Source organism: Bos mutus, chromosome 3 (assembly GCF_027580195.1).
Source record: "Bos mutus isolate GX-2022 chromosome 3, NWIPB_WYAK_1.1, whole genome shotgun sequence".
Lineage (NCBI taxonomy): Eukaryota > Metazoa > Chordata > Mammalia > Artiodactyla > Bovidae > Bos > Bos mutus.
Window position 1 is genome coordinate 97,948,930 of NC_091619.1, and position 17,381 is coordinate 97,966,310.

Genomic DNA, 17,381 nt, shown 5'->3' on the forward strand with positions numbered 1-17,381 from the left:
TTACTCAGAAATAAAAAGGAACCAATCACTGCTGCATGCAATAATATGTATGAATTGCTACAAAATTATGCTGAGTTAAAGAAGTCAGAACACACTGCATGATTTAATTTATATGAAACTGTATAAAAGGCAAACTTAACCATAGTGAAAGAGCAGATAGGTGGCTGTCTGGAGTGGGAGGTGAGGTGGGGAGGGGAAAGGGGCTGACTGCAAAGGGGCACAAGGGAATTTTCTGAGGTGAGAGAAATATCTTCCATCTCAACTGTGGCAGTGACTAGACAGGTGTAGATTTGCTAAAACTCACTGAACTGTATAACCAAATAGGATATATTTTATTGTATGTAAATCATACCTTTACAAAGTTAGTTATAAAAAGTAAATCTGACCACATCACATTCTTACCTAAACTTCCTGATGGCTCCCAGTGGCCTTATGGATAAACACAAACTCCTGAACCAAGAACCCGCACCCTTCATGGTCCTGTCATGAAGGACATGAAGGATCCACCTCCCAAGTTTTTCCCTCACCAGCTCTTCAGACACACCCACACTCCATCAAATGTCCTTTCTGACAGCTCTCTCCTGGTAAACTCACAGTTATCCTTCAAGTCACTGACAAAGCTTCACATTCCCCAGGGGGCCTTCACTCAACATTCATTCCTGTCCATCCTGAGAAGCACGTCCTTCCTCATGTTCCCACTGCACCTTGGATTTTCCCCCTTCACAACACTTCGCCAATATCATAACTATTACTTGCACATCTTCAGGCTTCATACCTAAGGCATTCAAGATGAATTCTAACCCTGCTGCAGAGGAGGCATTATGGGATCAGGACTCTGCTTTATTTATACCTGTATCTCCAGTGTCTAGAATGAAGGAGGCATTCAGTAAAGTGTCACTGAATGATCAAATGAAGGGTGGACTCAACTTGTGCAAACAAAACTGGCCTGTGCTTCTCAGCCCTGGGGCCCCCACTAACCTGGGCCTGCTCAGTGTGGGGTGGGCAGATGAAACCTCTCCCCACCACTCTCCTCAGAGGTGTCCATGTTTCCTCAGGGACTCATTTGGTCCCCCAGTGCTTGCACATCATATTTAAATAAGGACTTCAGCAGCAGAAATGGCAGCGGGTGCCCCCACAGTTCTGCTGTTAGCAGAATACTTCCTCTGCAGTCCCTGTTCCCACCCCTCCAGCCACCACCACCCCCAACCTTCCCAGAGCCCACTCACCAGGCATTCCAGGAGACGAGCTGGGCGGGCAATGACAATCATCAGCTTTTTCACCAGCTGCATCACAAAAGCCACTTCTGAACTCTCTGAGCGCTCATGAGCCTGTAGAGAAGACAAAGGTAGCTTGAGCGATCTGCCGGCCCAGCGTGGCGGAGCGAAGCAGGACCGGCCTGAACAGAGCCGACTCTGGGGAGAAGCGCTTTGTAGTACAGAGAGTTCTGCAAAGCAGAGACCTTAGAGGAGGTCAGTGGGCCATGAGCAGGAGCCACGTGAGCTGGTGAACACTGCATGACACAGGAATGTCACACGGACACACCGCTTTACCTGCTTCTCCATCCAGCAGGCTTCACTTACCTACCAGACCCCAGCTCAAGAGGCAGCTCTCAATGGAGCCTTCACTGATGCTTTCCACCACAGACAGACCGTAAGGAATAGAAAGACCTCAAAGCAGGAGAGTGATGCGAGCAGCAGGGACTTCAGAGAGACGGCTCTGGCTGTAGTGGGGATGGTGCATGAAAGAGGGCAAGTCTAAAAGGAGGAAAACCCACCAGCAGGCTATGGCAATAGTGAAGATGAAAAAGGCATAAATCAAGGAAGTAAGAATGCAGGGAAATGGACAGACTGGGCCATCTGAGAGCAGCCCTGAGGGGTGCGTGAGGCAGGAATAGATGGTAACTGCAGCTCCAGTTTTAGGGAAATTTCAGTGAACCCCTAAATGAAACAGATAATATAAAGAGATATGCAGTTTAGGTAAGGATAGGTAGTAGTAGTTAGTAGTAGTTAAATTGCTAAGTCGTGACTCTTGCAATCCCATGGACTGTAGCCTACCAGGCTCCTCTGTCCATGGGATTCTCCAGGCAGGAATACCAGAGTGGATTGCCATTTCCTTCTCCAGAGGATCTTCCTGACCCAGGGATCAAACTCAGGTCTCCTGCATTGTAGGCAGATTCTTTACCAACTGAGCTACAAGGGAAGCCCCAAGGATAGGTAGAGAACATATTCCCTTTAGCTTTAAAGACAAAGCAGGTAGGTGGAAAAGAGTTCTGTTTTGGACCTGGAGAGTCTGAGGTACTACACTAGCTACTTCCTGAGGTATTTGCTCAGCCCAGGAGAGCTTCTTTTTTTCTGGAAACTGTTCTGACTTCTAGAATCTGTGTTGTGTGGCTGCACTTTCCCTCCCACTTCCAACAGCTGACCAGAGGGGATATAGGTGCTGAAAGGTGGATGGAACGACAACGGTTAATATCAGGGTGACAGAACTGTATAATCTGCTTCTGGGGAAAAGGATGAGCATGCCTACCAAAGAGAGAACAGAGTGGACTGGAGGAAGATGAACACTTCCTGGGCTTTCCACAGGTTCTCATTTCTAGCTCTGGTCCGTTCCGAAAGCCTGGTTGCATTGCTGTCTTCAATTCTCTAAGACCTGCCCTTTCAGTCTTTATATAATAAACTGTTCTGAGGTGGCTCTACTACTTGCAATGAAGAATACCAGCCAATGTGAGAAGGAAAGTGAAGGATCTGAAACTCAGGAGAATGCAGGTGGGCAGGGACCCTTAGTGAATGGATGACAACTGAAGACATGGGAGCTGTCAGGACTGATCAGAGTGAAGAAGGAGAATGGGAGTATGGATGCTCAGGAGGGTGTCCCTAGGAACACCAGAATTTAAGAGAAGTTGTGAAGGGGCAGCAAGACAGGAGAGAACACTTTCACGACAACCAGGGGGAGGGGAGATCAAGGAGAGGTTTTTTCACTGTGCAAACTCCCGCAGAGAGGCAAACGAAGATGAGGGCTGAGAGAGGTCACAGGATTTGGCAACTGGTCAGTTAGTTCTTTGGGGACTTTTGCCTGAAACAGTTTTAGTGGAATATGGGAAGGGAAAGTGGAAGGCAGGATGCTGAATAGTGAATAGCTTGCAAGGAAAGAAATATAGCAAATGAAGACCATTTAAAAACAAAAACAAAAAAAACCTGGTTATTAAATGAGAAGAGAGGCTGGGCACTTGATGAAATTGCGTTCGTTCTTTTAAGGTGCAGCCCAAATATCAACTGTGTGAAGGCTCATCTAAGACCCCTGCTCCATCACACACACACACACACACACACACACGAAGAACAAGAAGTAATGGCTCCCTTTTCTACGCTCCCCAAGCTGTTTGCTCATAGCACATGGTACTAGCATGTTGTCTTATAATTAACTGTCTCTACAGCTATGCTGCTGGGCCGTGTGAATACACAGCCTGTGTCCTTCTTTTTCCCTCACATACTAAGCCTAGCATAGGTGCCTCTTGTATAGCAGATGTCAATGCTTGCTAAGTGTTTGAAAGTGTAAGATCTTAGGCTCTGGAATGAATAACCTCGGTTTGGGTTCCAACTCTGTTACACAAGAAACAAGTTACCTTGGGCTCACTTGGCCCCTTTAAGTTTTGGTTTTCTCATCTGTTTATTTAGAGAATAATAATAGCACCTTCCATACAGTGCTGTTGTGAAGTTAAATTAGCGCCGTGACTAGCATATTCATCTACCAAGGTTTCCCCGCAGGCATCTTTCATTCTAGTCATGTCAAACTACTTTACCTGTAATGTCCAGAATGTACCAAGTTCCTCCACACCTCTGAGAGGTTGTTTGTACTCCTTCCTAAGTCCAGTGAACTCCTACCTCCTCACGAAGATCCAACTTTTCCTGAACTCTCCACACAGAGTCAGCATATCCTCCTCTGTGCTCAGAATTCATCTCTAGCTAGTGCTCATCAATCACACTTACTACAATAAACAAAAGTGAGGTAATTCATAGAGCACTCGGTGTGATGGCTGGCACACAGGACACTTCAATAACTAACAGCTGTCATTTTTACTGCAATTCTTATTGATGGGTCTGTACACCCCAGTCAAAGGCAAATTCCTTGAGCCAGACCCGCACTGAACTTCTTTTCTGCATTCCTAGGGCCTAGCAAACGACAGAACGTATGACTGCACTGGCTCCGTGTCTAGTATTCTTCCTACTTCCAAGGGCAATGAGGAAAATGCCTGTAGTTTCTGGGCAGGGCTCTGACTTTAGCATTTCAGAAGATTAATCTTAGATGTACAAGCAACCTTGGAAGTCTGGTTGATTTACCTGATATCTCAGTCCCAGATTCCTATCTATTGTTACAGAACTGTTAGAAAATTATTCTTGAACAGAAACAAAGAGCTGCCAGTGATGTTTCATGGGACTTTAGCTTTTTTAAACTCGTATTTCTGCAATGTCTGAATGCAAGTATTACTTTTAAAATCAGAAAGACAATTTTATAGAAGGAAGAACTTCTTCATCTATTAAAATTAAAACCTTTCTCCAAGTAACTCTTGTCCACTGGGCTTGTCTACCTTTTAGGGGACAGAAAAGCTATGCATCTATTACATATGAGAAGACTTCCAGTATCTGACAGCAATGATCATGATCCTTTCTCTAGGTTCAACTTTTTCCTAAATTAAAAAAAACAAAAAACTTCTGGCTCCTAACTTCTGGACTAACACACTGGAGTCCATTTGATTATCAGCCTTGGCTCTCAGCTCAGTTGGTGAGAAGGCACAGGTCTGGAGGTAACTGGGTCTGGACTGGGAAACATTCCAGTGACATGAAGAGCCCAGCCCCAGGCAGACAGCACATCTCCTCTCCCCTAAATTGTGCTAATGGTGTGATGTGAACAGCTGTGGTCTGCGGAGAAGCACCCATCACCCAAGTGGAGAGGTGGAGAGGAAGCCAACCGCGGAGCATGAAGTAGCGACCCAGAGACTTCTCACGCTCAGGAGCACCAGGTCTCTAAACCATCTGTCCCCACTAGAGAACTTCTCACTATGTACAGGGAGCATCAGTGAACAGATAAACCCACAGAGCAGTCTTCAGGACTGCTTTATCTTGGCTGAGAAGAAGCGGTTTCAAGGCTCTGCTTACACCAGTGTGTCTACCAAACGAGAGCCCACAGCAGCCACTGGGGCCTCTTTCTGGCTTTGGGTTACAAGTCTCCGAGGCAAATACTTATGAACACTACCAGTGTTGGAACCTTGGGCAGGGTGACTAGAATTAGAAAAGGAGAAGACTCATAGCACTGGGTTCTGATACTAAACAGGCTTCTCTCAGAAATGCAGGGGACTGAGGAGGAACCAAGGTCCAGCAGCAGCAGCAGGACACGTAAGGTGGGCCCCGCACATCAGCAAGAGGTGGCCCGCAGGCTGGGAGCACCATGACCAGTGTAATCCTGGCTCAGCACTAACAACCACTGCCACGTGCAGCGCTCACCAGAGTCCCGCACAAGGACACTCACATCTTGCAGAAGCTTCTCTAAATTCTCTTGAAGTTCGTAGAAGTAGTGTGAGGTAATGAGGCCACTCCGGGATTTGTCCAGGCAGTCTCGGGCCATCTCTATCACCTGATGATGAATAAAGCTCAAGGCTCCGTCAGCCAAGGGCAACACGCTGTCTGGGGTGTGGGAGGGGATGAGCTCGGCCAGACGCTCTTCCATTTCTGCGGTGGCCTGCAAATCAAAAAGGACAAGTGACTTTCTCCTCCCGCGCCAGGTCGCCTGGAGCTAAGCCGGAAGGGCCTGGTCACAGCCTGAGGACAGGCTCTGTGACCCTGCTCTCCGGATGCTGCACTTGGGGAACCTGACGACTGGACACGTGAAAGGCCGCCTTCAAGTCAAGTCAAGGCCCTCTCCCATCTGGCCTCGTCCACCTCTTCACTCCTTAAAGGGCATGCTCTCTTGCTCTAAGGACACTGGGGTTCTGTTGTTTCCCTCCTCATTATGCTGTCTCATGCCTCCGTCCATTTATGCTGTTGCCTGCGTGTGGCTTTTTCACCTGCCAAGCCTGCCTGGCAAACTCCTACGACTCCTAATCTCAGCTCAAGCATCATTCTCCTCTGGGAAGTCTTTGATTCCTCCAGGCAAACTAGGGCTTCTTTTCCTCTGTGCTTCTACTGGACCCCTCAACTATACAAACTTGGTGTGTGGACACTGCTGGTTTCTAAATCTGTCTCCAAACTGGGAACTTCTTCAAGCCAGAGGGAGTCTGATTATCTCAGGATGCTCTTACTTCACCTTAAGACCCAAGTGAGCTAAGCAGATGTTCAGAGAGTATTTACTCAAGTTGTGAACCTACCGGCTCATGGACCCGGATCCCCAGCAGAGCAGCATGGGGTTTGGCTCAGAAGCCTCTTGGGGATCTAACTGCACATTAATGTCAAAAGAACACACGTGAGCTAACAAGTTCCTGCCTATCTGGGCCTTGGCTTTCTTTTCTTTGCCCACCAGGTGGCAATTTCTGATTTTCAGTGTGTTTAGGTGGATATTTGTGTATGTGCGTGTATGTATACACACATTTTTGGTTTATGCATATATAGACACACATATATATACGGTGGTGGGAGGGGAGAGGAGGAATCAACATATTTTCTCTATCATCACTTCATCCTGCATGAATGACTTGGGGACATACAAACATGGAGTGCTAGAATAACACAACACCTAATACATAAGGAGGAGGAAACACGGGATGCATTTCCAAACACTATCAGATCAGTCGCTCAGTCATGTCCGACTCTTTGCGACCCCATGAATCGCAGCACGCCAGGCCTCCCTGTCCATCACCAACTCCCGGAGTTCACTGAGACTCACATCCATCGAGTCAGTGATGCCATCCAGCCATCTCATCCTCTGTCATCCCCTTCTCCTCCTGCCCCCAATCCCTCCCAGCACCAGGGTCTTTTCCAATGAGTCAACTCTTCACATGAGGTGGCCAAAGTACTGGAGTTTCAGCTTTAGTATCATTCCTTCCAAAGAAATCCCAGGGCTGATCTCCTTCAGAATGGACTGGTTGGATCTCCTTGCAGTCCAAGGGACTCTCAAGAGTCTTCTCAAAAAGCATCAATTCTTCGGCGCTCAGCTTTCATCACAGTCCAACTGTCACATCCATACATGACCACAGGAAAAACCATAGCCTTGACTAGACGAAACTTTGTTGGCAAAGTAATGTCTCTACTTTTGAATATGCTATCTAGGTTGGTCATAACTTTCCTTCCAAGGAGTAAGTGTCTTTTAATTTCATGGCTGCAGTCACCATCTGTAGTGATTTTGGAGCCCAGAAAAATAACGTCTGACACTGTTTCCACTGTTTCCCCATCTATTTCCCATGAAGTGGTGGGACCGGATGCCATGATCTTCATTTTCTGAATGCTGAGCTTTAAGCCAACTTTTTCACTCTCCACTTTCACTTTCATCAAGAGGCTTTTTAGTTCCTCTTCACTTTCTGCCATAAGGGTGGTGTCATCTGCATATTGATATTTCTCCTGGCAGTCTTGATTCCAGCTTGTGCTTCATCCAGCCTAACATTTCTCATGATGTACTCTGCATATAAGTTAAATAAGCAGGGTGGCAATATACAGCCTTGATGTACTCCTTTCCCAATTTGGAACCAGTCTGTTGTTCCATGTCCAGTTCTAACTGTTGCTTCCTGACCTGCATACTAAAAATTTCTCAAGAGGCAGATCAGGTGGTTTGGTATTCCCATCTCTTTCAGAATTTTCCACAGTTTATTGTGATCCACACAGTCAAAGGCTTTGGCATAGTCAAGAAAGCAGAAATAGATGTTTTTCTGGAACTCTCTTGCTTTTTCCATGATCCAGCGGATGTTGGCAATTTGATCTCTGGTTCCTCTGCCTTTTCTAAAACCAGCTTGAACATCAGGAAGTTCACGGTTCACATATTGCTGAAGCCTGGCTTGGAGAATTTTGAGCATTACTTTACTAGCGTGTGAGATGAGTGCAATTGTGCGGTAGTTTGAGCATTCTTTGGCATTGCCTTTCTTTGGGATGGGAATGAAAACACCTTTTCCAGTCCTGTGGCCACTGCTGAGTTTTCCACATTTGCTGTCATATTGAGTGCAGCACTTTCACAGCATCATCTTTCAGGATTTGAAATAGCTCAACTGGAATTCCATCACCTCCACTAGCTTTGTTTGTAGTGATGCTTTCTGAGGCCCACTTGACTTCACATTCCAGGATGTCTGGCTCTAGGTCAGTGATCACACCATCGTGATTATCTGAGTCGTGAAGATCTTTTTTGTACAGTTCTTCTGTGTATTCTTGCCACCTCTTCTTAATATCTTCTGCTTCTGTTAGGTCCATACCATTTCCGTCCTTTATCGAGCTCATCTTTGCATGAAATGTTCCTTTGGTATCTCTGATTTTTTTGAAGAGATCCCTAGTCTTTTCCATTCTGTTGTTTTCCTCTATTTCTTTGCATTGATCGCTGAAGAAGGCTTTCTTATCTCTTTTTGCTATTCTTTGGAACTCTGCATTCAGATGTTTATATCTTTCCTTTTCTCCTTTGCTTTTCACTTCTCTTCTTTTCACAGCTATTTGTAAGGCCTCCCCAGACAGCCATTTTGCTTTTTTGCATTTCTTTTCTATGGGGATGGTCTTGATCCCTGCCTCCTGTACAATGTCATGAACCTCATTCCATAGTTCATCAGGCACTCTATCTCTCAGATCTAGGCCCTTAAATCTATTTCTCACTTCCACTGTATAATCATAAGGGATTTGATTTAGGTCATACCTGAATGGTCTAGTGGTTTTCCCCACTTTCTTCAATTTCAGTCTGAATTTGGCAATAAGGAGTTCATGGTCTGAGCCACAGTCAGCTCCTGGTCTTGTTTTTGCTGACTGTATAGAGCTTCTCCATCTTTGGCTGCAAAGAATATAATCAATCTGATTTCGGTGTTGACCATCTGGTGATGTCCATGTACAGAGTCTTCTCTTGTGTTGTTGGAAGAGGGTGTTTGTTATGACCGGTGCATTTTCTTGGCAAAACTCTATCAGTCTTTGCCCTGCTTCATTCTGTATTCCAAGGCCAAATTTGCCTGTTACTCCAGGTGTTTCTTGACTTCCTACTTTTGCATTCCAGTCCCCTATAATGAAAAGGACATCTTTTTTGGGTGTTAGTTCTAAAAGGTCTTGTAGGTCTTCATAGAACCGTTCAACTTCAGCTTCTTCAGCATTACTGGTTGGGGCATAGACTTGGATTACTGTGATATTGAATGGTTTGCCTTGGAAACGAACAGAGATCATTCTGTCGTTTTTGAGATTGCATCCAAGTACTGCATTTTGGACTCTTTTGTTGACCATGATGGCCACTCCATTTCTTCTGAGGGATTCCTGCCCACAGTAGTAGATATAATGGTCATCTGAGTTAAACTCACCCATTCCAGTCCATTTCAGTTCGCTGATTCCTAGAATGTCGAGATTCACTCTTGCCATCTCTTGTTTGACCACTTCCAATTTGCCTTGATTCATGGACCTGACATTCCAGGTTCCTATACAATATTGCTCTTTACAGCATCGGACCTTGCTTCTATCACCAGTCACATCCACAGCCGGGTATTGTTTTTGCTTTGGCTCCATCCCTTCATTCTTTCTGGATTCCACTGATCTCCAGTAACATATTGGGCACCTACTGACCTGGGGAGTTTCTCTTTCAGTATCCTATCATTTTGCCTTTTCATACTGTTCATGGGGTTCTCAAGGCAAGAATACTGAAGTGGTTTGCCATTCCCTTCTCCAGTGGACCACATTCTGTCAGATCTCTCCACCATGACCCGCCCGTCTTGGGTTGCCCCACGGGCATGGCTTAGTTTCATTGAGTTAGACAAGGCTGTGGTCTTAGTGTGATTAGATTGACTAGTTTTCTGTGAGTATGGTTTCAGTGTGTTTGCCCTCGGATGCCCTCTTGCAACACCTACTGTCTTACTTGGGTTTCTCTTACCTTGGGCTTGGGGTATCTCTTCATGGCTGCTCCAGCAAAGCGCAGCCATTGCTCCTTACCTTGGACGAGGGGTATCTCCTCACCACCACCCTTCCTGACCTTCCACGTGGGATAGCTCCTCTAGGCCCAAACACTATGCATACCCCTAATTTTTTTAAATAAAGAACCAAGCACAACAGAATGATTTCCACACTGTCACTCTGCCTCTCTGTTTTGCTCTCGTTCTCCAGTGCCCACTCAAAGGCTAGAAAGTGCAGACCACAGAGCAGCAGAGAAATAACAGCTAACACTTGTGAGTGCTTGCTGTGTCCTGGGCACAGTTAGAAAAGTTTAATGTTCATTCATCTTCACAAGCTCCCTATGAGATTCTCTTCTTATCCCAAATTACGGATGAGGCAAATGAAGTTCAGAGAAGTCAATCATCTGCCCAGGGTCATGAGACTAACACACAGTAGAAGCAGACTTGAGCCCAGTCGGGCTGCTCCCAGAACCTACTCTTCCTCAAGCTCCGCTTCCCCGTGAAGAAGGAAAGCAAGAGGACGGCACAGCTTTCCCTCAGCCTGCCCCGTGTGCCCGGAGACTCCCCAAGGCTAGAGAAAGGACATGCTGGAGGAGCAGGAAACCACACATTGCCAACCCTGATACAGAAGAACAGGCAGAGCCGGGGGTCTGGATGGAGGATGAACAAAGAGGCCTGAAGACCTCATGCTTGCTGCTGTCATGAAGAGGGGTCCACCTGGCCCTGGTTCCCTCCCTCCAGAGCTGGTTTGTTCTGCAGGGGCAAGGCCTATCATTAGACAGCCACATCACAGGGTTTAGGCATGTGGTCTTCAAAAGGAAAGGCAAATGCAAAACAAGGTTCTCTTTCCACATACGAGGAGGTTCACCATCAAACTGCAGCTCTGAAGACCACTTCCCAACTATCTCAGGACAGTAACCCGCCTCCCTCCTTGGCATTTCCCCACTTGAAAACACAAGTCCAATTGTGAATAGCAACTCTGAGCTCTGTCTCCCACCCTACTGCTCCCTCTGGCCAATTTCCTGGCAGGGGAAATTTAGAAATCTGCCTTAAATGAAGGTGCTCTCAGAGGGCAAATCTCCTTCTTGGGGATCCCAACTCATGGATCCTCATGGGCAGGTTAGAACCAAGATCTCTGCTCTTTCCTTCCCCATTAACATATGGTAGGATACGGCTTTGACATTTCCCTTTAGACACCCCTTTTCTGTGGGGAGTGGGGAAACAGAGGCTTGCAAGCACAGTTCCCAGACTTCCAGGCCCTCTGTCCCTCCTCTTCTCTGGCAGTCTGGCAGGCCCCATGTTGTGCCCTCCTATTCTGGCTGCCTCCAGAGACAGGGTGCTACCTCCCACCTCTGGTCTTTGCAGTGGGGCTGGCTGGAAGCGACATCCTCAGGGATATTACCGTTTCCTTTAATCTGGATCCTTACCTTGGGGAATCTTTCCTTGTATACATGATTCATCATTATTATTTCATTGTCAAAGGAAACTGGTGACCGTCCAGGACTAATTAAGAAAGAAACAAGTGTGTTACATTAGTGCCAGGGAACCAGTGAGGAGAAAGATGCCCATCCCCAGAGCCCGTGCCTGCCCACTGTCTGCAGCAGCCATACACTCCCACCTTCAGAAGTGCTGAGTTCCAGAGCCTCCTTATTCCTGGAGCTGCCAGTACACTTTCTTCAGCTCAAAATGGTGTCACTTGGAGCTAGACTACCTTCCTGTAAGAGGCCTGGCCTTCACAAAGACCTCTGCCAGGGCCTGAAAAGGCCTAGACAGCAGGAGACCACTCTTGAAGCCACAAGAGGTTCTTCTAGGATCCCCACCCCCATAACAGGACTGTCTGCGTCCTCCTTGCTTTGGCCAGTGGGGTTGGGCACACCCCCAGCATGTTCCAGGAATCAAATTCAATCAAACCACCAACCATCAAAACAACTAGAGGAAGACAGTCTATACCTGTATCTTTTCCAAACAAGCTGCAGCCAGTGGGGCTGACCTAGCTCTACCTCGGGGATGAATGAGGCCAGTCCCGCCAGTCTGTTGAGGACCTGGGCCATCTAAATCTCCCACTTTGGCCCACATGTGGTTATATCCTCGTAAAGGATTTCAAAGTCTGAGCCACGCAACTGAATGGCTACTTGGGTCCTGCCCAGTTTGATGCCCCTGACCTGTGATCCCAGTTGAGTCCAGAGCTGCTCTTTCCTGCCTTTCCTCCCTGCAGTGGCCCTGGTCCGTCTGCTGCACTAATGCACATTACCAAGCATTTTAAGAGTAATCCTCAGGGATTCCCAGAGGTACTGCCGTCCTCTCACTCTCAGATGTTCTAACAGGTGCCCCTGTTTCTGTGTGGACTGTGAAGAGCACCAAGACTCGGGCGTTCCCCTGTGGACTGGGCTCCATGCTCCCTCGTCTGAATGTCTGACCCTGTGCACTGCAGTCCCCGTCATTACTGTCATCAACCTAAACTTGAACCAGTCTTTGTGGTCTGGCTCAGCTCCCTCCCTGACACTTACAGTGCCAGCATTACCCGAGGGGACTCTTCCTGGGAGGCATTACTCCTTGGCCCCCACCCTCAACATGTTGACCACTTTAGTATTTCTCAGGGGCCCTGGAAAGCTGAGCTCCATCTCTGAAAGCCCTGCTCATTGCAGTTTCCACCTTCTTCTTGAACTTGGAATTTTGGCACAGATTTACCACCTAATGCCAAAGAGAAGAGCTGACTGAATCCATGGAATACACAGAGAAATCAGGGGTTAAGGACTGCTTAGTTTGATGAGCCCTAGTGATTCAGGGAGATGAGACTGATTGAGATGGCCATTTAGTTCTTCTTTTGCGATGGGCTTCTCCCTGAGTCAGCCACAAGTGTCCTCAGAAGCAACGTTTTCAGTTGGCCGAGTTATATATTCTGGGCCACTGGGTTCTTAGCCAGGTAACCATCAGGAGGGATGATACCATTATTCTCCCATAACTGAAAAGAGTCCACAGTACATTTTTACTGCCAACTACTTTTAAAGGGAAGAAGAGGGACCCCCTGAGAGCATCGTTAGGCACCTCTCGGTGGCAGCGGGTGGTGGGGTGAGCTGAACCGTACCCGAAGCCAAAGGGCTTGAGCCTCCCTGGGCTTGACTCATTTGAGCTGTGCCCATGTGCTAGGCCAGGGGTTGGCAAATTATGGCCCACAGACCAAATCTGGCCAGCTGCCTGCTTTTATAAATAAAGTTCACATAATGTCTGTGGATGAGTCCACACAACAGCAGAGTAAGTAGCTGCCAGAGGTGGTATGGCCTACAAACTGTGAACTATTTACTGTCTTGCCCTTTATGGAGCAAATGTGCCAACTCCTAGGCTCTGAGGACAAGCTGAGCTCCAGGTGGGAGAGGGCCCCTCACCTGAGGCTGCGGGAGCGGGGCCGCAGGGCGGGGGACTGCCGCCCCTCCTCATCAGGCACACTGTCTGTGCTGAAATGCTTCGTCAAGAAGTGCAGCTCATCGGCCGTGGGCTGGAAAGGCAACTGGTGCAGCTTCTCCTGAGAGGAGCACGACGACTAGAGGGGACATTAAAAAAAAAAAAAGCATTAGAGAGAAGTGTGAGGCAGGCCAGGAGCGGAGGTGGGCTGAGAATGGTGAGGGGCCCCCAGTCAGTGTAAACCTGAAGTCAGCCCACAGCGGCAGGCTTCCTCTCCACAGGGCACGATCCTGTCCATCTCTACCCCTCAGGGCTCTCAGTCCTGAGGAAGCCGAGATACTCTCCTCTTTCCTGAGTTTTGCAGGGGGTCAGACCCAGACATTCATGGGTGTGAGAGTTCCCCGACTTCCTAGGGGCCCTCTTTAGGTGGCAAAAAGCAGATTCTTCTGCAAGGACCCCTTACTTTCATGAGGCTTTTGGCTAGTTGGAATGGCAAGTAATTAATAAGCCATGCTTCCTGGCTTCTTTGGCAATGTCCTAGGAATGCTCGACCTACAAACGACATCCTGTAAGTTCTCCTTCCTACAACACCTTGGAGAGCCCTAGGGGTGCTCGGCAATGCTTCCTTCAGGTTGTTAACCAGAGGGCAACTGGCTTTGCTGAGGCTGTGACCACTTCACCCAGGCTCTAGGGATACCAATAGGCAAGAAAATTCAGCAGGGAAGAAAATTATTTTCAGATCTGCAACTCAAATATTAGACTTGACCTGAAAATAGGTAAGAGTTCTAAACATGGTCTGATGACTGAGATTAAAGCTAAGCCCACTGGAGTCACAGGAGACAATGAGAGGGAGTGAGCTGTGCTATCAGAGGCAGCCCACAGTGCAGCCATTGCTGTGGCAGCCCTGGTCGTGAATCCCCCCTTACCCGATCAGACCAGCTACAACAGCAGCCAATCTAACACTCTTGGCTCAGTTCTGCTCACCAACTGATGAAGAATCTGAAGTTAAATGTCTAAATCCATTTACACTCAAAGCTGCAGCACCACACTGAGAGAACTCTGAGGCCACATGTAAGCCTTAATACCAAGTGAGAAACCAGAATTCTTTTGACTAACAGTACACACTTCTCTCATGGAATGCTATAATAAATGAAGTTGTAAACAGCTGGTGGGAGGTTTTCACAGGGCTCTGTCTTGGTCACGTTTTTTATAAATGGTTTGGACAGAAACTGTAAAAAATTATCCTCACTCAACTGCAACTAACATGAAGCAAAGTTGGTATTTTAAGGTATTTCAGTAAAATAAGCTGAAGCAATGGGTTGGGTCAATTAAAATTTTTTGAACAGGAATATATATACATAATAAATACATGACACTTACCTTGGATCTAAAAAAATCATGGTTGAGTAAAGGATTATGGGAAGGGATATTTACTAGGGAAAGATCTGAAACTAACAGCTGCAGAAGGACCAGTGAGATCCTTGGATTAACTTAAGAGTAATATTTAGGACTCTCCTGCAGGTCCAATGGTTAAGACTCTGCACTTCCACTGCAGAAGGCATGGGTTGGATCCCTGGTCAGGGAACTAAGATCCCACAGGCTGTGAGGTGCAGCAAAAAAAAAAAAAAAGAGTAACTCCTTTTCCTGCTTTGGATTTATGAATATAGACAAATTGATCTGAGAAGACCTAAAGAATGGTGGAATACAAGGGAAATGGGTCATCCAGTCTGTGGCTTGCAAAGCCTGAAATATGGCCCTTTACAGAAAGTGTTTGCCAATGCGTCATCCTGCCTTCAATTAAAAGTTGCTCAGTGAGGAAGTCTCATTTTAGCATCACTTGTGCACAGCAGCAATAGGACATCTGTTGTGTTTTAGGCTAAAATCTTCTCTAAGAAGTTTTAGAAGTTTTTGAAAGGAAAAGTGAAAAAGTTGGAGGATACATGTCCTTTGGGACATGGGAGGGGTTACCTGCTCTTGACTGCAGTTCTGGAAATAAAATAGGGGAGCAAGGGAACTGTGCTTAGGAGTCCCTGTGCCCAGCCTCATGGGCAAAGAAAAAGTCCATTCTCAAGTCCCCCTCAGACTCCACTAGGAATAACTGATGCTCAGAGACAAGCTGGTTAATTCTTTCCAAAGGCATGTAATGGATCTGACTATGGCTGTTAAGGGCCACCAGACCTCTGCCCCACTCAGCCTCACCCCAAACAACCTCTCTGAGCTGGGCTCTGGAGAAAAAGTTGAGAACCATTTCACAACACTGTAGGGTGAAGGAAGTACAGCCACAGATTTGGCCACTTACTGACACGGTAGAACTAGGGGTGTTGGTTCCATAGCCTGAAGAAGGCAATGAGGCCAAAGACCAGCGCCGTCCATCAGTCCTATGTAAGAAACGAACGTTAGGCAGTTTCTACCAGACCCCACCCTGAGCCCAGGACCTGCCTGTCTTTTGATCAGTTTTTTTGGGGCAGCTAATTCACTGGTGGGCTCTTTCTTGTCTCAAGACTGTACTGCTCGGTCCAGCACATGCTTTCATATCTCTCTCGTACATGGGGCCTATTGTTCTGTATTTCCCACTGAAAGACAGACATCTCTGACTATAAAGGAGTCCATAACTTTAAATAAGAACATCTGTTATGCAATACTATGGTTTTGGAATAAACATCTTTACACTCTCAACTTACTCACTTTTAGCGATGACAGAGGATCCCAGCTAAAGGGTACATCACAAGGACAGAACTGCCACTGAAATGCTAGTTCCTTTCCTAAAGGCTCCACATGAAGGGCTCTTTGGGGTGCCCCAGGCCACTGGGTTGATAACCAGGAAGAAATGAAACTACCACTTGGGTCTGAGTATGAATCAATAGATGGCAAATAGTCAAAGGCTACCCAGGACCCATCAGGACTGATAAATCCAATCTTTGAGAATGTTTGCCAAAGAGTGACAGCAACCTGATGAATGAGGAGTGAGGTGGTATAGTCTTGGCTGTATATGAGACTCTGGGGCAGGCTTCCAGCTGCTCTTTAGAGGATATGCCTGAAGCTCTCATTACAGAGAACCACAGTTACCTGCTTTGCTGTAGAGAAGAAAGATCAAGCAAATATTTGGCTTGAAGCTTTTATAACATGGACAAGTGATTCTTTCCTGGATTACAGGATGTATTGTAACAAATGTTCTTTCTTGTGGGGCTTGGGGTATAGCCTGCTCTGGTTGAAGTTAGAGGAAAACTTCTTTGAACATTAGCAATGGAGGACCTTTAGAAGTTAAGTTCAATACTCTCAATCTTCAGAGAAAACATTAAGACCCAGAGATCAGGGTGGATTGTTTTGTTCCAGGCTTCACAGTTAACAGTGGGTGGGGTGAGGCATGAGAGGAAGAAGCAAAAAAGGAATCAATCTTGCCAGGGCTTTTCTTTTGGAAGCACTCCCCGCCACCCCCAGCAACACGGAGCAGCTTTTTCTACTAGGTTCTGTTAGGGGACAGCCGGGGGTTCCATGCCACATGCACACAACTCAAAATTCATGCCACCCAGGCAGCCAGTCCTGCTGGAACCTAGTCTCTGAGACACAAAATGTCCAGGAGCCTGCTCAAACATGATGTTCTCTCTGACCTCTCTGCTTGGCCCTGAGAGCTCTACACAAGAAAGCAAGTCAATTCCCAGAAAACAGAGCTCAGTGAAAATCGAACTAGTCTAGCTCAGGGAGGCATTTCCCAAACCCTTGTCAGATACACTTCTCCACAGATGACTTTTCCTCCTTCACAAGGAAATGAAAACCAATTGCATGGCAGCAATTTTCCTATAAACTGAGGAGCAGGGACCACCAGAGTCAGAAATGCCACTGTAAGGAGGCCTCTGTGTCCTCTGCTGGGTCATCCACTGGGTGACCAAGGAAAGTTGTGGGAATGAGGGTGACTTGTCTCTTTGCTCAGAAGCTTGGAACTATTTAT

General features: G+C 47.0%; 1 protein-coding gene across 8 annotated transcripts in view; it reads right to left on the reverse strand.

Annotated features, from left to right (window-relative positions):
- The window catches only part of MAST2 (microtubule associated serine/threonine kinase 2), a 207,379-nt gene that overhangs the window by 13,660 nt on the left and 176,338 nt on the right, over positions 1–17,381 (reverse strand). For all 8 annotated transcript variants that reach the window (XM_070368127.1, XM_070368126.1, XM_070368125.1 and 5 more), the window contains 5 exons: positions 15,735–15,813; positions 13,420–13,574; positions 11,464–11,539; positions 5,524–5,733; positions 1,227–1,328 (listed from right to left, as the gene is read on the reverse strand). In XM_070368127.1, coding sequence (XP_070224228.1) covers positions 1,227–1,328; positions 5,524–5,733; positions 11,464–11,539; positions 13,420–13,574; positions 15,735–15,813 — 622 coding nt within the window. The remainder of the gene's footprint in view (positions 1–1,226; positions 1,329–5,523; positions 5,734–11,463; positions 11,540–13,419; positions 13,575–15,734; positions 15,814–17,381) is intronic.